The sequence below is a fragment of the Taudactylus pleione genome, unplaced genomic scaffold, assembly GCF_031769625.1.
Source record: "Taudactylus pleione unplaced genomic scaffold, aTauple2 ptg000842l, whole genome shotgun sequence".
Lineage (NCBI taxonomy): Eukaryota > Metazoa > Chordata > Amphibia > Anura > Myobatrachidae > Taudactylus > Taudactylus pleione.
The window spans coordinates 3,431,954-3,456,703 of record NW_028285244.1 but is presented as its reverse complement, the minus strand read 5'-3'; the positions used below and the strand labels follow the sequence as shown (position 1 = coordinate 3,456,703).

At 42.5% G+C, this 24,750-nt stretch overlaps 1 protein-coding gene across 3 annotated transcripts in view; it reads right to left on the bottom strand.

The window, feature by feature from the left end:
* LATS2 (large tumor suppressor kinase 2) overlaps nucleotides 1-21,125 on the bottom strand; it is a 71,959-nt gene extending 50,834 nt beyond the window's left edge. The window contains exons 1-2 of one of the 3 annotated variants that reach the window (XM_088458597.1): nucleotides 20,777-21,125; nucleotides 7,713-8,190 (exon numbers count right to left, since the gene is read on the bottom strand). In XM_088458597.1, coding sequence (XP_088314723.1) covers nucleotides 7,713-8,063 — 351 coding nt within the window. In that variant the 5' untranslated portion in view covers nucleotides 8,064-8,190; nucleotides 20,777-21,125. Of the gene's footprint in view, nucleotides 1-7,712; nucleotides 8,191-12,215; nucleotides 12,299-20,776 lie in introns of those variants that run through there. The other 2 variants (XM_088458598.1, XM_088458599.1) reach the window with 2 other exon arrangements.
* Between the last annotated feature and the right edge of the window lie 3,625 nt (nucleotides 21,126-24,750).

Here is a 24,750-nt window from a genome sequence, read left to right as displayed (position 1 = left end):
TAACAGCTAATGTGTAATGAAAACACAATGACCCTTAAGCCCACGTAAGGAAAACAGCAGACGTAGCGTCCAATAAAACACTAGGGCTGAAGTAATAACACTGCATTTGCGTAAAGCATCTGCATTGAACCCCAGCAACCAAGTCAGTCAATGAAAGAAAGTGTCCAATTTGAGCACAAATCTGCACTTAGACACAAGGTTAGTAAATGAGCAATAATGAGAGAAAATTGAGAATTTTGTGCAAATTTTTGTCCACGCAAAGTAGATTCCAACTATGACCTACCTGACACTGGCCCCACATCCAGCAAGATCGCTAAAGGTGGGTACACAACTGACAGATATATCTGCAGAGGATGGTTGTTCATACACATCTGTGGTCCCGCTGACCGGGGTTCGCATTGCGGCCCCCTCCCTGCCGGCCTCTGACGCAAGTGTACGGGCGGTTGGCTGACTGCCCATACACACAGCACGATAAGCAGATTTTTTTTACCTTGATAAAGATTCATAGCGAAACACTGCGTCGGTCATGCGGCGCTGCCTACCATTCGCTTATTATGACAATGTGTTATGTATATTATTCCTGCTAAACGAACCACTTGTATTTTGAATATGGACAGATCCCTCACAATAGTGTGAGCCAGCTCCACTTCGAGTGGAGAGCTATACTGTACATGAGAGCAGAACAGCTGAAACACTTGATGAGGATGCAATTTACATGCGACACTGAATAGCTCACTGATTTACATATTCCTCCCAGGAGCACTCTGGCAAATTAAAGCTCACACGAGTATACAATAGAGGGACACTGGAGAATTTACTATATGTATTATCTGACTATACCCATTATGACATAAGGATCACCTATGGATAATAAAAATGCCACCATTTCACTAATAATTAAGTGACTTTAATAATACAAGCATTCCCAAAGAACTACCATGGGGATACTGAACATTACCCAGGTGTATAACAGACTTGACTAATAATATATGTCAAAGACACGATATGATGTCTTTATAGCAAACCTATGAGAAATGATATGGGATAATTTGTCAGATGGACAGAACTTTCTCAAGCACTTGAGGTGTACTGATTGCCAGAGTATTACACACTGAGCAAACACTAATAGCAGGGATAATTATTTTGATTTATGTGGTGTTGTTTAAAAGTGTGGGAACACTATATTCATATATAATATAATTTATACATCACGAATATTATCATCAATAACAAATAATTGTAAATGCAGTAGCGCTGCTTTCAATGTTCTTTTTAGAACAAAATCTTAAATCACAAATCTTCTATATCTTTTGACACTACCTATCTGTATTTTAACTTATTTTCACTGTCTCTTTTTTGTGTTATAATCTGAGGAGATCAGTATCTACCATTTATTAAATAAAAGTTATATTTTAAAATATTAGTTTAGTGCACCACCCAAGGACATTTCATCTTCCCCTTCTTCTGTGGTTGTAGCCTTAACATAATGTCCATGGTAGCACCCCCTTGACCACATCATTATTTAAAGGGGCTATTTACTGTCCCCAAACTCGGGAGACATATATGTCCTGTGTGACAGGAGAACCAGTATCGATAAGCAGATATAACTGCCATCAGCTGGGCTGCACAGCCGACGCGATATGTCTGAACGACGTCGTTCACAAACATACCGTCTGTACACACTGGCTGACGCATAAACCATATATATCGGCCGTTCAATTGAACGGCCGGTATGTCGGCCAGTGTGTACCCAGCATAAGAGATAACAGCATTAGGCAGAAATTGCCTCAAGCAAGGTAACAAAACATGCACAATGTCCGAGCATGATCTGATCAGTGTGTGGTCATCTGCCCAAAAGGCAAACAAGTTCACAAGTAGCCAAGCGCTTAACGGGAGGGATCTGCCCAATGTGGCCAAACTGGATACGGGTTTTTCATCTGTGACCTGCATAAAAACTAGGTTTAAATAAAATAAGCCAGACACATTAGTGATGCAAGTGTTCCTAAATCACTCACTCTTGATAATGAAATTTACAAACCACCTCAGCATAAACCAGTGATGTTCTGTACATGTCCATATGCCACCCAACAGCATCGATCCCCATACTCGTTTCTACAGATTTGCCAGCAAGTAGAACTACTACTAAGGCCTAAATATGGACAGGTAGGTGCTTCAGAAGTATTCTAAAATATAAAGAATATCTAACTACTGTGTTCACTCTAGGTCCAACACCGAGCAGGGCGCCGCGCGTGTGCCCGAAAAGAGGGCGTGGCCACTGAAAGGGGGAGTCCCCTTTTCGTCACTCTTGGGGGCGTGCCCGACACTTACGGACATGCCGGGCAGCCCCCAAGCGTTGCTGTCACTGTGAATGGTGCTGCGCACGCGCCAGGCATCCATTCACCGCTGCACTGCTGTTTCCCCCACCCACGGGAAACAGCCTAGCAGGAACGCTATAACTATATGGAAGCCTTAAAACGAATTCCTCACTACAAAAAAAAAAAAAAAAAAAGTATAAAATGTGAATATAAGCACCACGTACAAGATGCAAGGAAAGAAGAGAAAAATGGCCAGTTGACATTATGCAACAAAAAAAATTAAATCCCTGAACAGTTTCACTGCGCTTTCAGATTAATATATAAATATTGCTCATTTACCAGCAGACAAATGTAATGCAAACATATTTTAAGCCAGTTGTGCCCATCTGTATCAGCATGTAATGTATATCAAGGGGGAGGGGACTACAATATAGGTCTAGGAAATGTGGGCACCATTAGTAAAATGTAGGAGTTCCAGAAAACACAATGAATAGGACTTTCACTTGCCCCAATAGTTACCTTGGCCGTAAAAAATAGGATTATGTTAAATAATTTATTTCCTAATCACATGCTGCAGTGGAAGAGAAAAAAAAACAGGCGGATACTGCATAGAATGTCTGCCAGAGCCATTCTAACCTAACCCGTTTGCTGCTAGCCCAGACCTGAATGTTAGTGCAATACCCATCGGATGTCACCAACGAAAGACAGTGACATTCTTTGTTATCTAGCAACTTAGCCTGATCAATGACTTACCAGCTCACCGTGCACATCCGGTCACTTGCAGCTGTGCTGAATGACAACTCCATTTTAAGACCCATTAGTGTGCGCGATTAAGGACCACACAAAATAAGCACCCTCATTGGCCAGTCACACTTTCACCCAGTATTAGAATAGCCAATTTGGGCCCTCATTCAGAGCCGCTCGCTATTTGCGGTCGTTCGTTCTAAAACAAGGGGTGGCTATTCAAATGAACCGTTCGCTAATTGCGGTCTGTTCACGCCTCTAAGTCTGAACGAGCGAGCAAAACTTGCGGTTGTAATTTTGAAAAATACGCCCCCTTGCCGCTCGCACCATACGTCATGTCCGCCATTTATCAGATTAATCAAGTACATCGAACAGCGTATGAACTGCTCGCTAGTCTTGTGGCTAGTTTTTTCAACCGCTATTTTGCGAGCAGTTCTGAGTAAAAAAAAAAACAAGTGACGTGGTCAATGACGCTGCTGTATTAATTATGCACACCCATAAAATACCCGCTTTGACCTTTAAGCACGCCTGCGTTCGAATTCCACACCCCCGTTTTCAAGCACCTTCCCCTGTTACCACCCACATACGCCTCCTTCTGTCACTCAAAATAGCAGGCATTCGCTATATAGTGAACAAACGATTTTCGGCCGCACTGACTGGTTCGCGCATGCGTATTAAAATCCGTACGCATGCACAGATGGGCGAACATCGGTCACAACGAACGAGCGGCCGCTTACGAGCGGCTCTGAATCAGGGCCTTGGTTTCAATTGGTCAAAAAAATGGTCAAGTGACATTGCCAACTCAACTCCTAAACAACCTTAAAATGTCCACGCAAATTTACTATATAGCAGTGGTGTCAAACTCGGGCCCTTCAGCTTTTGTGGGACTACATATCCCAGCATGCCATGCCACACTTTTAGCATGCCCTAATAGCAAAACTGTGGCACTGCATGCTGGGATGTGTAGTTCCACTGCAGGGCCCGAGTTTGACACCACTACTCTATAGTATGTCACCGTTATGTTACAATAAGAGAGAGAGAGGCATGGTCACGTGATCACTTACTTCAGACTGAGTCGGTGTTTACTAATTAACTCCTATGTACTTAGAGGCTCTGATTGATCAAACTTCTAAAAAAAATGCAACCCATGACACGAGGATCAAAGGGACATAGGAATGCAATCCATAAAAATAAAGATAACCCAACCCTTGAATTCCAAGACCAATAAGTAATACACATGACAAAATCTACTAGGTGAAGACCTTGCATGAAAACATCCTGTCCATTCTAGATCCTACTTAATGACAGTGTCAAGACCTCAGACTTTAAATACACTGCGCTCAGGAATGCAGAGGGATTAGCCTGGCTAGGAGAAAGACCGCATTATCTTTGGAAGAGAATATCTACAATCTGGTCAATATATATTTATATACCCTCATGGAGCCATCAGACAAGTGAATGTAGCTGACCCACAGAGGCATATTCCATCAGATACGATCGCCCTGTGACACGATTTGTCAGGTCTTTCTAGTCTACGTGCTGCAGTAGGTTGCCCGTTCTTGCTCAAGTTTACATGTGGATGTGGTCTCCGCAAATGGCGGAAATAAAAATATATACAGGTAGCAGTAATGGACGCCATTCTGAAGTGAACAAATGGCTCAGTCACACAGACCTTGATGTCAGCGTTTCAGAGTTTATGCGCTTTTGTATGACGTTTTTTCACTTAAATCTGGGTACACACTGACAGATATATTGGACAATCAATTCATCTGGTGCCCGTCGGCCAGTGTGTACCAGTGATATGTCTGTGAACATCATTCACAAACATATTGCATCGGCTGTGCTGCATAGCCGATGGACAGATATATCTGTCCATCGCAAGTGTGTAAGGGCGATCAGCCAACCGCCCATACACATGCAGCGCCAACTAACGGGGAGGGGGACGGACTCCGGACTTCCGCCCAGCGGGACCCGTGGCTGCCCGGAAGATGAAGGTCATTCAGTATATATGAACGACCATCATCTACAGATATATCTGCAGATCACTTGATCTGCAGATATCTCTGCTAGATGTGTACCCACCATAAGAGTGCCGTCCATTTATGCTACATATGTCATTCATTTAGGAAACGCATCTGGATAAACTGTCCTTAAGTTAGGACAGAGTGCCGGCCATTGCATTTAGTCTACGGCACCTGGGGATTGTATACAAAGAGCCGCTGCAGCAGGGACAAGGTCTCCAGCACAGGATGTAGTCAGCATACCGGCGTGCGGGGTGACGGTCTAAATATCGGCGCCGTAAATCTCGACAGCATCGGCATCCCGGCTCCAGTATCCCATCCACCGGCATCCCGGATTCAGTATCCCAACCACCGGAAGCCCGGATCCAGTATCCCGAAGGTAGGTATCGGGGGTTAGGTTTAGGCACTAGGGAGAGGGTTAGGTTTAGGGTGCGGGGAGAAAAGGTTATGTTTAGGCACTAGGGAGGGAGGTTAGGGGTTAGGCAGCAGGGAGGGAAGGTTAAGGTGTGGGGAGGTTAGGTTGGGACACTAGCGGGGAGGTTAGGTGTAGGCATCGGGGATGCACTCGGGATGTCGCTGGTCAGAATACAGACAGCGGCATCCTGACAGACAGAATGACACCCGTAGTTAACTATACTACTACTAACCTTAACCCTCCCTCCCCGGGAACCCATACCCAACCCCTCCAGCATTCCAGAAACGCATGTCGGGGGCTTCCGGTACTTAAGTGCAGAGAGGGGGGGCCAGGTGAGCCGCAGCCTGGACCATATCCGGATGCTGCGGCTATGCATTAGTAGCCGATAGCGCTGGGGTACCACGAAAACCAGCTCCTGGTACCACCCAGCACTGAGGGGGGGGGGGGGGACAACAGCTGAGTTTTGCAGCCACCATTCAGTCCAGCGGCTGCAGCGATTCAGTATGTTAACTCATGGTGCGCTGCAACGGTGGAGAGTCCCAGCACAGAGACTCAGACTGCAGGGACGAGTGCCCCATGCTGGGGACTGGGTGTTTCGTTCCTAGTGCCCCAGCACTGCAGGGCTGTGTTAATAAAATATATACAAAAGGTTTAAATAAAGGAGTGTCTATAAAATGTATTTTAAACGGTGTCTGCAGCACTGAGCCGGGCAAGTGGGTCCAGAGCTGCATTGTGTAAAGCCTGCACAAGTATGCTTTTCAAAAATGTATTTAAGGTTAATGTATGTATTTAAAGTAAAATGGCACTTAGCTCTCCGGATCCTCTTAGACCTCCAGGGAAAGGTATGTGAGCTGCTGGTCCCCCAGCCCTCTCCCAGGTACACAGAGTGTGTTCCTCTGCAGTCTCAGGTCTGAAAGTGGCATGAGGAAGTGCAGTGGGAGCTGTCCAATGCAGCCAGCTAGTTAATTTCTTGGAGCTACAAAGAGCTCACACTTTGTGACCAGGACACTGCTGGCTGGGGATCCTTTCCTGGAACCTAGATTTCGGGTAGAGGAGTTGGCAGGCTCCCCTAGCAGAATCCTGGAAGTTTTGGAGGGATAACTCCCCCTCTCCTAGACTCCCAGGTAGGCTCAGGCACAGAGGAGTAACCACTTCCCCCTGTCAATAAGGGACAATTTTAAAGGTGTCCATGTACAGGGCATGGCCAGCAAATGCACTTAGCTTGACTGGTTGAGGGACCCAGGGCGGTCTTAACCCCTATGGGTATTGTGTCTGAACAAAATAAAAGACGGGCCTGCGTGCTCCGAAAATGTATATCCTCTGACTCACAAAGAGGTCTGTACTTCTGAAGATTAGCTACTGTATATGCTGTGGAGTAATTGTTTTTTTTTTTAAAGACTGAGCAATAGACATCTACTTGCTTCAAGACGCTTGTTTCCTGTGACTAACAGAATAGCGCAAAACGCTATTCCGTTCCCAGGCTGTTCTGGATGGAGCCTAGTGTCTCCAAGCTAAAGCCCTCTACCGGCTATCCTGCAGAGACTGGTCCATGGTGAGGGACCAGTGGAAGCTATCCGACACTATGCAGGAAGTGTTGCAGCAGCGTGCCCACACATACCCAGAAGTTCCAGATGCAGAAGGTAGGAACCTGAGTGGAAGTCAGCGGTTCCAAGTGCTGGTGAAGGAGCTTGGTGGTGGCAGCTAGGTTACACACCAACAGCGCAGTGGGTGGCGTCAGTAACAGGCGGTTATCTACGGTAAGAGGGAATCTCTAATACCCCAAGATTCACTGGGATCAAAATAATCTGTGATCGCCTTGCTAGGCGGGGTCGTCCGGTCACATCTGCCATCAACCATACCCATTAAAACGGCACACACATTTTTGGCTCACCATCCTGTACGTACCAGTGTGGCACACAAGCAGCAGGTAAAATACAGTCGCTACAATGACAGATTCTTCAGTAACAGTGTGAATAATTGCTGTAGTGTTATACATTGTTTATTCTCCTGTAGTACCCAACAGCTCACAGGATACAATTTTTCTCTGGGACAGTATGAGAACCGCAAGAGCTTACTATTAAGCGGACACTTTGATCAGACACTTCTCAACCTATTATGCAGATAATGCTGTATGGTCAACATAAGTTGGAAGAGGCTGTCACTTAGTAACAGATGAAATGTTGGAGATTGAATTACTGAAAAGTCACACCAACATACCTGATCACAGCCCACTTTCACCAGATCCTGCAGCATCTGCCGGTTCACCTCCACAGCAGCCATGTTTCCAGATTCATTGGCAAAGGGAAGGAGAGAATAGCGGATTTCCCGCAGGGCCTTCTGGTAAGGTGCGAACTTGGCGGGTTGCCGCAGCTGCTGCTGTTGTTGCTGCTGTCTTCCTGCATCTTTGACATGCAGAACCTTTGGTTCCAGTAGACCATCTCCAGAAGGTCCAACTGATAACCCCTGAAGCTGAGGTTTCGATGGCTGTTTTAATCCTTCACGGATTTCCTGCAGTCTTTGCCTGCTGTTCCCAGAATAGGTGGTTGCAGGGAAAGTTTTTGGCCTCATAGTTAATCCAGTTTATTATGCTCAGCATACAATTGTTCTAGAGTTCGGGGTAACCATAGGATTATTAGTTATTATGGGGTAACCACTCAGACATATTCCAAACAATGAGGAGATCCGCATTCTCAATCTGAAAGACAAGATATGTAATTTAATAAACTATTAGAGGCAAGGTGTGTTTTTTTTTTTTTTTTTTTAGAAGAACTTTAAACCGTCAAGAGTTAAAACAGTTATAGGAAAGCCGTATTAGAAGCATAAATATCACATGCCCCGGGTAAGCCATTTTGTGAGCTGAACTAGTAATCAGCCTGTTACCTGGATAATAGTGACATCACTGAACATGAAGTGAAGTCACTAGAACTTTGCAAAGTGTTTGGGGGCTTGCACTAAAAAGCACTAAAAGAAAAAGGCTGTTCTAATTTCAGTGTCATAATACTTGTGATTTTGGGCAAACTACTCTGGGACATGTGTTGAAGAGAAGTAATAAGTACATTGAAATACAACTGCAGTCAATTATCAGCCACATGTGACATAATCACCCAGGCGGCACATTGGTAATGATTCATTCTACCACGGGTGCCAGGAGAACTTTTTAAGACAGAGAATTTAGAACATCTGATGTAATACGAGCTAGAGGCGTTGCTGGCCAAAACTTTTAGCACTATTATGATTAAAGACAAATTTTCAAAAAGCATTAAAAAGGTCTGTCCCTGGCATCTCACATGTTAAGATTTCACCACCAAGGCCTATGCAACTTATTATAGTACCAATGCATATAGACTTTCAACTGTTCAGTGTACTCATTTATTTTACGATGCAACAGGATTTTAAACAGGGAACACAAATACAATAAAGAAAAACATTTTTTTCCCTAATATCCAAATGTGTGATTCTGCCATATAGCTCAGGTTTGTGGCATAGGGAGGGACTGTTCTTATGAAGGTAATTTAGTACAGCAATAGACAGAGGCCTCATTTACTACACACAAAATAGCTGAGAGCGCAAAACCTTCTTTGGTTGTGCTGGAGCCTTTTTTTGTGCAGGGGTAGCTGGACCTCCTCTAAAACTCATATGTTTGCAGAACAATGTGGTAGTGTCCGCAGAGCTGGCAGATATCAATGCTTCGTCCTATTTCTCCGACAAGGAGCATTTTGCACCTTCCAGTTGCACTTCGGCATGAGAACAACATTTCGAGGTGTGCCTTGTCCAATGTAAATAAAAGCTTCATATAAACAAAAGTGTCACATGTAATAAAGACAGACCAGGCTTATATCCCCTTACTACCATGATTAATTTACGACAAAAATTAGGCTAAAGTAAACAAAAACAAAAATGACTTAACTTGGTTGGAGACCTCTATATGATGCCTACAGGCTTTGTTTCTCTGCAAATCTCGATTCACTTCTAGTTTGCAGACCTGACTCACGGTAGCGGAGAGTAGGTATGCACCGCGAATTGTGCTGTGGGAACATCTAGGTACAACGCTGCAGTGTACAATTAGTACTCTGCTTAGGTCCTTTGAGGATAATTTACCAACAACGTCACTTTGAATAATTCTAATAAAATAATCCTTGTTATACATCATAGGTGACTGCATAAAAATGCCACTAAAAAATATTAGGGGTGGAGTGCGGCCTGTGGGTACAAAGGGCACTATTGGGCGCGCCGAAAGTGTACACCCGTCCGAAAAGGGGGCATGATTACTCAGAAAGGGGGGTGTCCTTAAGACACATGCCCTTTTCTTCCCGGAGATGCTGGGCAGCCCCAAAGCTCTCCCAGATGCCGTACGACTGTTTCACCGCAATTTGGCTGAGGACGGCACCCGGCCGGCTATTTCAGCAGGGCGTCACCATAAGGGCAGGGGGCGCAATGTAGCATTTTAAAATCAGACAGGGCACAGTGACTGGCAGAAACAGCCAAGCAGGAACACTACATATTGTTGTGACTTGTATTGTTATTACATGTGGGGACCAGTGAGGTTTTCAGTTAGCACTGAACAGTTGTAACATTATTGGGGAAGATGTATCAAATCTTCGAAAGAGAACAAGCAGAGAAGTTGTCAATAGCAACCAATCAGCTTATAGCTATAATTTATCTATTACAGATCATAAACAGGTTAGTAAAGCAGGTTTAAAGTTAATGCCCCCCATACACGGTGTGATTGCACCGTGCGAGGCAATAGGGGATCCGTCGTCCGACAAATCCGCCCGATATGCCGGCTCCGCCCTCTCTCACCCGCATAGCAATCCATGGCATCGCACATCGCATCCCCTGATCTCATGGTCCTGCAGACAGATCAGGGGGTGCGATGTACGACTCCGCGGGAGCACGCTCGGCCCGATATCAGGGCCATACACGGTGTGATATAGCAGGCAAATCGCACCAGTCGGGTCGCCTGCTATATCCCCCAGTGTATGGGGGCCTTTATAATGCCAACATGAGTGAAAAGCTTTACGCTACACTATATTCGCCCCTTTATCAACTGATTTAGAAATATAGTTACAACTTGTAAAGTTTAAGGAATAAAATATCCTCCATTGTAAATACCTTGTTACAGTACACTTAGTGATTGGAAATATCATTAGAATGATATGTAGTCAAAATGCCGGACATTCAGGGAGTTCAATTGTTTGCGCAGTTGTGCTAATCAATGGGCGCTCGATGGAGCAATTCAATTGTTCCAGGTGCCCATTAATCATCACGCTCATCATGTCCAAGACTACCGGTTTTAGCATCGTACAGCGCCTAACCCGTCTGGGGGCCTGCCCGCAATGCAACACTTTTCTGCTCACCACATCAGGAGGTGGCGAGCAGACGTGTCGGCGCCAACAGTACTCTCGGCCGAACGACAGAACAGAATTTATAACGCCGGGTGCCCAAGCGACAATTGAATTCCACCCTCAGAATGTTAACATGGACATTATGCCGACATTGTGAATGTTGACAGGCACAATGTCGACAGACCATTTTAGTGATAGGCTGCAGTTAGGGCTGGTATGCAACAAAAACGCTAGGTTACCATGCAGACTGTTGAATTTCCCAATATCGACAAAGTCCATGTCGACATTTTGCACCTGAACCATTGTAACGTACAGCAGTGGCTACATTTGATGACATATATACTTCTACATCACCTTGTGCAGTTTCACAAAATAATTGTTGCAGGCAATACAAAAAAAAATCAGTAGTATATAATGTAAGTGATATTAAAGCCCCTTATCATCAGATACAAGGGAGTGCGGCGATATAGATAACGATAGATGAATGAGTTACACCTCAGTCTGTACGTCCGTACGGTTACGGTACCTGAAATATATGTTCCCATAAAGAATGAGCATTCAGGAGACTTCCCAGCCAGAAAGCATTTAGTTGAAGAGTGGATACAGAATATCAGAAAGTGGTTACAAAACACTGAGCGTAAGTCTCTGACACATCTTCTTTCAATTACATGCATGCAAAGCATTTCACAGGCTCGTTAAAGGGTCAGTGAAACAGGTTTGAAGCACATCTGGGCAGGAATATGATGTATACTGGATTACATTCCAACACATGGACAATGCAGGGTACATAAAGAGACAGTGTACACGGCTTTTGTTCTATCCTCCACAGTGTCAAATACCCATCAGAATCCAGGGATTAAATGGATAATCAGCTCCGCGGTATCCAGCAGGGTCAGGAACAGTCCACATACCTGCGGTCATAGCGCGATCGCCACACTCCTATGAGATGTGTGATTAACGTCTTATTGCCATGAGTCATTGGTCTTCTTGAGCAGAAACAAACAAAAAAAACCATTCCAAAATACCTCCAACAAAGATCTTTATTAGTCCAACACAGATGCAATAAACATAGGAACCTCCTGCTGTTGTGGAACCCACAAATCCCAGCAAGGTGGGTCTGGTCATTCCACAACAACTGGTTGTCCACATGTGTCCCTAAGCCTTCTGAAATCAACCTTTACCTAGAGGGAAAAAATTAGGTTATTCGCCCCCCCCAAAGTCTTTACACTTTCACACACAAAAGTGGCCCCACGACATCACTCTGCTAAAGGGAGCCAGAAGGTTAGAGGACGTGTCCAGCGTGTTGACAAATTGGTTTTAAACACTAGATCCAAACAGTCCTCAGTGAAAGAGGGTGAACTGCTTCGTACATTACCTTGGCTGGTCTCCCAGTCACGGCTGTGCCACTTTCTAGTTAATCGCATGGTATTTTCATAGAGGAACGGTGTTTTAGAGACTTCTATGTAATAGAGAAAGAAAAAAATTCCAAGGAATAGGACGTCTTCTCACTCCTTGGGAAGTTACTTAGAGTTCCTCCTTCACCTCCTCCTCTTTCCTCTTGGCGTCAGCTCCTCAGTCACAGAGGCACATTCCAAGCTGGGGAGAATTTAAAGTCTGATCAGAGCTTCTCAGTAGAGGGGGGAAAAAAAATCCCCATGTGCCGCTCATGCAGCAGGAATGATCTGGGCCCAACCAAACACTGCAACTTAGTATGATGATGATGAGATGTTTTTTTTTTTAACTGCAAGCTGTGCAGAGAAAACTACAGGACAAAATCAACACAAGAAGTTTAAAGATTAAAAAAAACAAAAAACAGGTAGAATAATTAAAGCCATAATTTCCTAAGTTTGACTGCTTACGTACGTAAATCATTGCACAGAAAGCAGATTTGCAATGACCCTTTATAATGAACCTTGATTGCTAATGCTGCATGAACGCTGTACGGTGGCCGCAACATCCGGGGAAGAGCGTGTAGAAAACTTATATGTAAAGGGCAGGTTATATTTTAAGCATTTCTTTCTGTGGGACAAAAGCAAATCACAAATATTTGGCTGTATCCAATATTATGATAAAGAGTTTTTCCAGCCAACCAGTCAGTATTGGTAATTTGTTGGAATATGACGTACATACCAGCTTGGTAGGAGTTTAGCACAACCCATAAAGGATGTCAGAAGTTAAGCTGAAGTGGTGAACGTTGACAATAAACAGGTTTCAATTGCACCAATAGTTTATGCAAAGATCATGCAAAAAGCAGCAACTTACAGCAAAAAGCTGTGTGACAATGACAGCAGTCACTCATGTTACCAGACAGAATAGTTAGGGATTTGACTACTTCTCCTAAAATGTTGTTGTTATCCACCAGCAAAGTAAGCTGTCAGATTGTCACTGTCACTTGTAGAGGAATCATTAGACAGGCATCTGACCAGTACCATTAATCTCTGCCCTAAGGCACCTACATACTGCAAGAATAACAACCATACCTGGGATGCTTGTCTCCTGAGACTTAAAGGTCTCAGGGGCTGATTCAATTGTTTTTTATGTCACGGTAATTAGTGGGGCGCCCAATGTTGCAATTCAATTGTTTTGGGCGCCCATTAATTATTACGCTATTTACGGCCAATTAAACCAGGTTTAGCAGCCTAAAACCGCTAAACCAGTCTAAAGTGCAGGTTTGAGCACCCAAAAACCAGGTTTTATCACACAGTTCTGCTCGCCTCCTCTGGTGGGGGTGAGGAGCAGAAACACCGGCGCCGGCAGCTGTTCGAGCCCCAACGGAGCAACAACTGAATTGCTCAATTGGGTGCTCGACACTACCAGTCGCCGGCAAAAACAATTGAGCCGCCCACTAAGGATAGAACATGAAATTTCCATGTCCATATGGACAAAATCTAAGAAGTCTTCTCTTATTCCAAGTTGCTGGTTTCCATTTTCACAACAAAATACTTCACTGATACGACATGTAGTATTCATTCTAGCACCCAGCACCTGTGACACCTCATGCAGTTCCTCTTTTCTGCCTCCGGTGTCGCTCTTTGCTGTGGTGCTTCTAGCACACTCTGGTATGTAGCTCAGCAGTTTGTTGCATTAGCCGAGTGTGCTAGAAGCACCAGAGCAGAGAGCGACACCACAGGCAGGAAAGAGGAACTGCACAGGCTGGCACAGGTGCAGGGTGCTAGAATGAACACTAGACATGTTGTACATGTCCAATTGAAACATTGTAATAAACCGCATATTTAAAAACACACAGGTATTGTAAAATATGTATATTTTGCTTTAAAATACTGACTAACATTGCTATTGAAGGCTTTCACGAGACAATGAGAAGAGTAACAAAGACTGAGCTTCTCCCTAGTGACTACATGGAAATAAGAAATAACCACACAAGATACTAACAGATCAATTAAATTGTAATGGGGTGGTAACGCTGCTAACGGCCTCGCAAATCGCATCCCCCGCGGCTTAATCTCACCCCGGACTCATCGATTTTTGGGCCACGGTTTATAGCAGCACTAGTCGCAACTAATTGAAGTGACACCTGAGGGTCACTTGTGGACTGCAAAGTCACGCTGATTTATGTATGCAAGTAGCTGGAAAAAGCGCAACGTGTAAACAATAAAAACATCATATAAAAGTCCAACCTACACCACTTTATTGCCATTCTCTAACTTCATTTAAACGTTTACATTTGTATCCCGAAATACTACTAGTTAAGCCTCATGTAAATGTTAAATGAATCGTGAGTTCATTTAACATTTAAATGCATCATATCAAGCCTTCTAAAGAGGACGGGTATAAAAGTTGACTTTAGCAACCAATCAGCTACTAGCTGTCATTTTACAGGATATACTAGATAAATGATAGCAACCAATCAGCTACTAGCTGTCATTTTACAGGATATACTAGATAAATGATAGCAACCAATCAGCTACTAGCTGTCATTTTACAGGATATACTAGATAAATGATAGCAACCAATCAGCTACTAGCTGTCATTTTACAGGATATACTAGATAAATGATAGCAACCAATCAGCTACTAGCTGTCATTTTACAGGATATACTAGATAAATGATAGCAACCAATCAGCTACTAGCTGTCATTTTACAGGATATACTAGATAAATGATAGCAACCAATCAGCTACTAGCTGTCATTTTACAGGATATACTAGATAAATGATAGCAACCAATCAGCTACTAGCTGTCATTTTACAGGATATACTAGATAAATGATAGCAACCAATCAGCTACTAGCTGTCATTTTACAGGATATACTAGATAAATGATAGCAACCAATCAGCTACTAGCTGTCATTTTACAGGATATACTAGATAAATGATAGCAACCAATCAGCTACTAGCTGTCATTTTACAGGATATACTAGATAAATGATAGCAACCAATCAGCTACTAGCTGTCGTTTTACAGGATATACTAGATAAATGATAGCAACCAATCAGCTACTAGCTGTCGTTTTACAGGATATACTAGATAAATGATAGCAACCAATCAGCTACTAGCTGTCGTTTTACAGGATATACTAGATAAATGATAGCAACCAATCAGCTACTAGCTGTCGTTTTACAGGATATACTAGATAAATGATAGCAACCAATCAGCTACTAGCTGTCGTTTTACAGGATATACTAGATAAATGATAGCAACCAATCAGCTACTAGCTGTCGTTTTACAGGATATACTAGATAAATGATAGCAACCAATCAGCTACTAGCTGTCGTTTTACAGGATATACTAGATAAATGATAGCAACCAATCAGCTACTAGCTGTCGTTTTACAGGATATACTAGATAAATGATAGCAACCAATCAGCTACTAGCTGTCGTTTTACAGGATATACTAGATAAATGATAGCAACCAATCAGCTACTAGCTGTCATTTTACAGGATATACTAGATAAATGATAGCAACCAATCAGCTACTAGCTGTCATTTTACAGGATATACTAGATAAATGATAGCAACCAATCAGCTACTAGCTGTCATTTTACAGGATATACTAGATAAATGATAGCAACCAATCAGCTACTAGCTGTCATTTTACAGGATATACTAGATAAATGATAGCAACCAATCAGCTACTAGCTGTCATTTTACAGGATATACTAGATAAATGATAGCAACCAATCAGCTACTAGCTGTCATTTTACAGGATATACTAGATAAATGATAGCAACCAATCAGCTACTAGCTGTCATTTTACAGGATATACTAGATAAATGATAGCAACCAATCAGCTACTAGCTGTCATTTTACAGGATATACTAGATAAATGATAGCAACCAATCAGCTACTAGCTGTCGTTTTACAGGATATACTAGATAAATGATAGCAACCAATCAGCTACTAGCTGTCGTTTTACAGGATATACTAGATAAATGATAGCAACCAATCAGCTACTAGCTGTCGTTTTACAGGATATACTAGATAAATGATAGCAACCAATCAGCTACTAGCTGTCGTTTTACAGGATATACTAGATAAATGATAGCAACCAATCAGCTACTAGCTGTCGTTTTACAGGATATACTAGATAAATGATAGCAACCAATCAGCTACTAGCTGTCGTTTTACAGGATATACTAGATAAATGATAGCAACCAATCAGCTACTAGCTGTCGTTTTACAGGATATACTAGATAAATGATAGCAACCAATCAGCTACTAGCTATCGTTTTACAGATATACTAGATAAATAATAGCAACCAATCAGCTACTAGCTGTCATTTTACAGGATATACTAGATAAATGATAGCAACCAATCAGCTACTAGCTGTCATTTTACAGGATATACTAGATAAATGATAGCAACCAATCAGCTACTAGCTATCGTTTTACAGATATACTAGATAAATAATAGCAACCAATCAGCTACTAGCTGTCATTTTACAGGATATACTAGATAAATGATAGCAACCAATCAGCTACTAGCTGTCATTTTACAGGATATACTAGATAAATGATAGCAACCAATCAGCTACTAGCTATCGTTTTACAGATATACTAGATAAATAATAGCAACCAATCAGCTACTAGCTGTCATTTTACAGGATATACTAGATAAATGATAGCAACCAATCAGCTACTAGCTGTCATTTTACAGGATATACTAGATAAATGATAGCAACCAATCAGCTACTAGCTGTCATTTTACAGGATATACTAGATAAATGATAGCAACCAATCAGCTACTAGCTATCGTTTTACAGATATACTAGATAAATAATAGCAACCAATCAGCTACTAGCTGTCATTTTACAGGATATACTAGATAAATGATAGCAACCAATCAGCTACTAGCTGTCATTTTACAGGATATACTAGATAAATGATAGCAACCAATCAGCTACTAGCTGTCATTTTACAGGATATACTAGATAAATGATAGCAACCAATCAGCTACTAGCTGTCATTTTACAGGATATACTAGATAAATGATAGCAACCAATCAGCTACTAGCTGTCATTTTACAGGATATACTAGATAAATGATAGCAACCAATCAGCTACTAGCTATCGTTTTACAGATATACTAGATAAATAATAGCAACCAATCAGCTACTAGCTGTCATTTTACAGGATATACTAGATAAATGATAGCAACCAATCAGCTACTAGCTATCGTTTTACAGATATACTAGATAAATAATAGCAACCAATCAGCTACTAGCTGTCATTTTACAGGATATACTAGATAAATGATAGCAACCAATCAGCTACTAGCTGTCATTTTACAGGATATACTAGATAAATGATAGCAACCAATCAGCTACTAGCTGTCATTTTACAGGATATACTAGATAAATGATAGCAACCAATCAGCTACTAGCTGTCATTTTACAGGATATACTAGATAAATGATAGCAACCAATCAGCTACTAGCTATCGTTTTACAGATATACTAGATAAATAATAGCAACCAATCAGCTACTAGCTGTCATTTTACAGGATATACTAGATAAATGATAGCAACCAATCAGCTACTAGCTGTCATTTTACAGGATATACTAGATAAATGATAGCAACCAATCAGCTACTAGCTGTCATTTTACAGGATATACTAGATAAATGATAGCAACCAATCAGCTACTAGCTGTCATTTTACAGGATATACTAGATAAATGATAGCAACCAATCAGCTACTAGCTGTCATTTTACAGGATATACTAGATAAATGATAGCAACCAATCAGCTACTAGCTATCGTTTTACAGATATACTAGATAAATAATAGCAACCAATCAGCTACTAGCTGTCATTTTACAGGATATACTAGATAAATGATAGCAACCAATCAGCTACTAGCTATCGTTTTACAGGATATTCTAAATGATAGCAACAAATCAGCAACTTCTCCACTTGTCCTCTTTAGGTTTCACACATCTTCAGAATAAATTCATCCAGAGAAACAAAATCTAATTTCTGCTCTTCAGTGCCAACCCCACCAGGGGTAGATGTAGGGTTCAGGTCTCCCTTAGGCACAACAGTAACGGCCAGCGAACCACCTCCCAATTGTATTATTTGCATTGTTTGGTTACAAGCCCTTATTTGGCGATTGTCAGTTTAAAATAATAGTACAAGCCATGAGCCATTACATTTTATTTTTTAATGGTGTATACATATGTAGAATGTAAGCTCTTGCGAGCAGGGCCCTCTACCTTCTTGTGCTTCTCCTTACTTTATTTTCATCTACTTCTTAAGGTGCATAGACACACAATGATTTTTTTGAACGATTATCGTTAATGATATCAATTATCGTTCACGATATCAATTATCGTTCAAACGTTGAAAAAATCGTTCACTTTCTAAGTTAAAACGATGAACGATTATCGTTCATGCGCGTTCACGTTTGTAGTTTGAAGTTCAGTCAGACTGACCAACCCAACGATTTTCATTAAGGGAATATGCAAAAATAGTTTGTAGTTCAAAAAAAAATAAAAAATCGCTCATTACACTTTAAAAAATCTGACAGATAATCTGTCAGAGAATCATTCATAAAATCGTTGGTAACAAAATCGTTGTGTGTATGCAGCTTTAAGGTGTATACACACACAACGATTTAGTAAATGAAAGATTTTAGTAAACGATTGCCGTTCATATTTTAAGGGAAAAATTAACGAAAATCGTTTACTAAAATCGTTCATTTACTAAATGTAATGAACGATTTTTTTTAACGATTTTTGCATATTCCCTTACTGAAAATCGTTGAGTTGGTCAGTCTGACTGAACTACAAATGTGAACGCTCATGAATGATAATCGTTCGTTTTAACTCACAAAGTGAACGATTTTTTCAACGATTGAACGATATTGTTGTCGATAATTGTTCAAAAAACGTTGTGTGTGTATGCACCTTTCAGGTTCGTACACACACAACGATGTAAGTAATGAACGATTTTCGTTCAGTTTTTCCCTTGAAAAAGTGAACGAACATTGTTTTACAAAGTAGTTGATTACTTTACATAATAAACGATTTTCTGTGTTGAAGGAAAAATGTTGCAACTTCTATTGACAATCGTTCAGTTGGCCAGTCTGACTGAACTACAAACGACAATCGACAAACGTGCATGAACGATTATCGTTCATCAGTGAATGATTTTTTTAACGATTGAACGATAACAACGTCGTTATAGTTAAAACATTAAAAAAATCGTTGTGTGTGTACACGCACCTTTACTCCCCACTAGGGCACATAACACTTGCTTGCTTATTTGGGTGTTATGGTCGCTAATGTAGCAATGTATATTATACATGTCCTTGGCCCTCATTCAGAGCCGCTCGTTAGCGGCAGTACGCTCGTTCCGAGCGATGTTTGCACATCTGCGCATGCGTACGGTTTTTAGTACGCATGCGCGAACCAGTCAGTGCGGCCGAAAATCGTTGGTACGCAATATAGCGAGGGCCTGCTATTTTGAGTGACAGAATGAGGCGTATGTGGGTGGTAACAGGAGAAGGTGTTTGAAAATGGGGAGTGGAGATCCGAACGCAGGCGTGCTTAAAGGTCAAAACGGGCGTTTTATGGGTGTGCATATTTAAAACAGCAGCGTCATTGACCACGTCACTGGGTTATTTTATAGCCAGAACTGCTCGCAAATTTGTGGTAGCAAACACCAACCACAAGAATAGCGAGCAGTTCATACGCTGGTCGATGTACTCGATTAATCTAATAAATAGCGGACATGACGTAGGATGCGAGCGGCCAGGGGGCGTTTTTAACAAATAAACGAGCGTATGTTTTGCTCGCTCGTTCAGACTTAGAGGTGTGAACAGACTGCAATGTGCGTACGGATCATTTGAATAGCCACCCCTTGTTTTTAAACGAGCGACCACAAATAGCGAACGGCTCTGAATCAGGCCCCTTGTCCTGTATTGTATAGTACTGTTAGTCACTTTTTTGGTTATGTACTTTGTAAGGCGCTGCAGAACACTTGTGGCGCCATATAAATAACATATGTACTAAGGAGGACGGCTTACAGGGGCAGTTTGCGCATACATGTCCAATACGTCAACACTATACTCAAGACTGTGTACAGTAGTGTAGTGTGGGAATATTTTGTAGTTCCTTATAAGTTTAGGAATGACAGTAATAAAACAAGCATCCAAGTGCTTCCCCCCCCAGCAAGTGGCACCCCTGGGCATATGCCTCGTGGGAAATTTACCACTGAAATCGCCCGCAAGTTGTGCGTCAACTGCGCTTACCAAGGAAGGCCCTCAATCTAGGCTGCATGTACAACAGCTGTGGGCGACACTTCGTGCCCATTATTTTATCCCACTCAATCACGCTCTAATATATATTTTGGAGGTTAGTGAATGAGCCCCACAGTGTATACACACTACTGACATGACACCACCAGCAGACACTTCAATAAAGCAGATTATTACAGGGTACAGCAGAGAGGGCTGGGAACATTTCCCAAAGTAACTTACCAAGAACACTGGCGCCTTATGGTGGTCCTCAGGTCCTGGAGGCTGTCACAGTGCAGGTCCCATGCCCGGTGCGGTGCTGCACGCCCCCTCCCCCCGGCTGGCCGGGCATTAGCGCAGAGTGGGTGAATGCGCCCGGCAAGAAGCAGCATTACGGGTCATGTTGATGTTACACATGTGCAGTGTGGGGTGTGGCCGGGTGTTATCGGGGTACTTGCTCTGTGGCCGGGCTCCCGGGGGTCTCCCCCCGCTGCTCTTCCTACTCTCTCTCTCTCTCACAAGCGATGTACGAAGCGGCGCGGCCGCAGGACGGACTTGGACGCCCGCCCGCCGCATTGTTTGCATTCCATTGCGGTCACGTGCCCCGGCTTCCCTGCGTCATCCGCCTCACAGCCGGCCCCGGTATCAGGGGCGGGGCTAGAGGAGGGTTATGGGCGAGGCTGGGGCGGGTTAGGGGGCGGGAACACACTCGCACGTTCCCGCCCAGCCTGTCTCACATTCATTTTATAATTTATATCATAGTTGTCATCCGCTTGTTTTTGGGTTTATATTTTTTTATAAGGCAGTTTGTTTTTGGGTTTATTTTTTTTATAAAGTAGTATGTTTTTGGGCTTATTTTTTTATGAGGTAGTTTATTTTTGGGTTTATTTTTTTTTATAAGGCAGCTTGTTTTTGGGTTTATTTTTTTTTAGAAGGTAGTTTGTTTTTGGGCTTATTTTTTTATGAGGTAGTTTGTTTTTGGGTTTATTTTTTTTTATAAGGCAGTTTTGGTTTATTTTTTTTATACGGTAGTTTGTTTTTGGGCTTATTTTTTTTAAGAGGTAGTTTGTTTTTGGGCTTATTTTTTTTTATAAGGCAGTTTGTTTTTGGGCTTATTTTTTTATACGGTAGTTTGTTTTTGGGCTTATTTTTTTATGAGGTAGTTTGTTTTGGGGTTTATTTTTTTATAAGGTAGTTTGTTTTTGGGTTTATTTTTTTTTAAGGCAGCTTGTTTTGGGGTTTATTTTTTCTATAAGGTAGTTTGTTTTTGGGTTTATTTTTTTTATAAGGTAGCTTGTTTTTGGGTTATTTTTTTATAAGGTAGCTTGTTTTTGGGTTTATTTTTCTATAAGGTAGCTTGTTTTGGGGTTTATTTTTTTATAAGGTTGCTTATTTTGGGGTTTATTTTGTTTATAAGGTAGCTTGTTTTTGGGTTTATTTTTTTAGAAAGTAGCTTGTTTTTGGGTTTATATATTTTTTTAAGGTAGCTTGTTTTTGGGCATGAGTAGCCAGGCATCACAATTAAGGTAAACACATGTTACATATCTGCTTCACCAATCAATGTTTTTTTATCTGCCTCTCTGTATTATCTATCTCTCTGTATATGTAGTTATATAGTTTTGGGTACCTAGTACATGACTTGTTTAAATGATAATAGAAGTTACCTTCTCCCATGTGTCTTTTTCTCTTTTATAACAATGCTAATCTATATTCTTAATAATAAGTGGCAATAACAGTGGTCCTACCTGCAAGTGTAATCACATAGGGCCTGATTCAGAGCCGGACGCTATTTGTGCTCGCTCGTTCAGAAAAAAGGGATGGCTATTCAAATGAACCATTCGCTCTTTGCGGTCTGTTCACGCCTCTAGGTCTGAACGAGCGTACAAAACATGCGGTCGTTTTTTGGAAAACTACGCCCCCTGGCCGCACGCATCCTACGTCATGTCCGCTATTTATTAGATTAATCGAGTACATCGACCAGCGTATGAACTGCTCGCTATTCTTGTGGTTGGTTTTTCCTACCGCAATCTTGCGAGCAGTTCTGACTATAAAATAACCCAGTGACGTGGTCAATGACGCTGCTGTTTTAATTATGCACACCCATAAAACGCCCGTTTTGACCTTTAAGCACGCCTGCGTTCTGATCTCCACTCCCCATTATCAAGCACCTTCCCCTGTTACCACCCACATACGCCTCCTCCTGTCACTCAAAATAGCAGGCATTCGCTATTTAGCGAACAAACGATTTTTGGCCGCACTGACTGGTTCGCGCATGCGTATTACGATCCATACGCATGCGCAGTTGTGCAAACATCGCTCGGAACGAACGAGCGGCCGCTTACGAGTGGCTCTGAATCAGGCCCATAGACCTTTGCAAACACCATACTGATTCTATAGAACAGTTATTTTATTTTAAGGTGTTTGTTTAAATGACCCTTTTTGTCCTGCACTTTACCACGCACAGTGTGCTGCTGATCGCAGATTCCCATTGTTTGGGAATGTGCGCATGTGCAGAATGGGTCCTGCGATATTGCACGCTGGCCCCTTTTGCCTTTGCCTAATTGACAGGCAGAGGCATTTGCGGGGGGGAGTGGATGCCCTGCGTTCCCAGAAACGGGAGCGGCAAGGCAAGGATCTGCATCCATGGACGCAGACTTCCTGGCCTCGCAGGCTGACAGGACTCGGCCAGTCCGCGAAAGCTTCAGCTACTGCAGCCTGACCAAAGGGGCAAACATCGAAACCGATGGTCGCGATGGTGATCCTAGCCTGCGACCTCTGTCACAGCACTGGGATCGCAGATGCATCAAGGAGTTGTTAGACTCCTTCTGCTGCATTTGTATTTTATCAGGACAGAATTGCAAAGCTGCTTGTGTCTGGCTCTGCAATTGCATCCTCTACTGAATCAGGCTCTGAGTACCCTGCACCTTACTTCGCACAAATGGGTCTATTTATAGAGCAGAAAAAAGCCTTGTTTGACACATAAATCTGTATATGTATTGTAATAAAATGAGCAATAAACAAAAAAAAGTTTGTGGTTATCATTAAATTATCCCCACCCCACCACATTACGTTGGGCTTTTGTTTTGGGATTTATTGAGTTGGTTTGGGCTTGTTTTTCACTCATTAGTTGCTTGTTTTTAATTTCAGCATTGGCCTCACTGCACACTATCTCACTGTCTCTTTTTCGTCTCCAGACCACAGCACAGAGTTGTGGAACTACAACTCCCAGCGCCATGTCTTTCTGAACAGGCGTGAAGTTATAGCTCCACAGCAGCTAGTACTGTGGAAATACAAGTTCACGCATGCCCTGACAGACATGCTGCTGGGAGCTGTAGTTCCACAACATCCTTAATAGTGCACTGAGGGCCTGATTCAGAGGTGAACGTTAGTGCAGTAGCGGCTGCAAATAGTCGCACTATCGAGCGGACATCGGCCACACCATAAGACGTAAGAGCATCCCTATGGTTGCCCAGAATATCCGACAGTACGTGGACCGCCAGTACCAGTGGAACTGCGTTTTCCAATATGTCTGCCAAGCATTGTTTCATTAAGGAGCTTGTGGAGAATACCTCAGTTAGTGTGTTTCATGTGTCTAGTGAAAACAGTGTTGGTGACATGTTGACAAAAGGTTTGATATTTCATGTCTTAAATGTTTACTTGCAGGAACGCGGACTGGAACATATCTGAATGGTGCTAATGCTAGCTGGCACACTACAACACCCAGCATACCCTGTACAATCCAGGCTGTATCTGGTACCATATCTGCCACCTGTACATTTGATAAATAACATGTCTAACCTAACGCCACCTGTTTCTACTTGGTTAATAAACCACTACAACACCTGGGGTACCACAAATGCACCAATAGGTCTCAGATATTGCAGGTAGACAGAGGGCCTGATTCAGAGCCGCTCGTAAGCGGCCGCTCGTTCGCTCCGAGCGATGTTCGCACAACTGCGCATGCGTATGGGTTGTAATACGCATGCGCGAACCAGTCATTGCGGTCGGAAATTGTGTGCTCGCAAAATAGCGAATGCCTGCTAATTTGAGTGACAGAATGAGGCGTTTGTGGGTGGTAACAGGGGAAGGTGCTTGAAAACGGGGAGTGGAGATCCGAACGCAGGCGTGCCAAAAGGTCAAAACGGGCGTTTTAAGGGTGTGTATAATTAACAAAGCAGCGTCATCGACCACGTCACTTGGTTGTCTTTTAGCCTGAA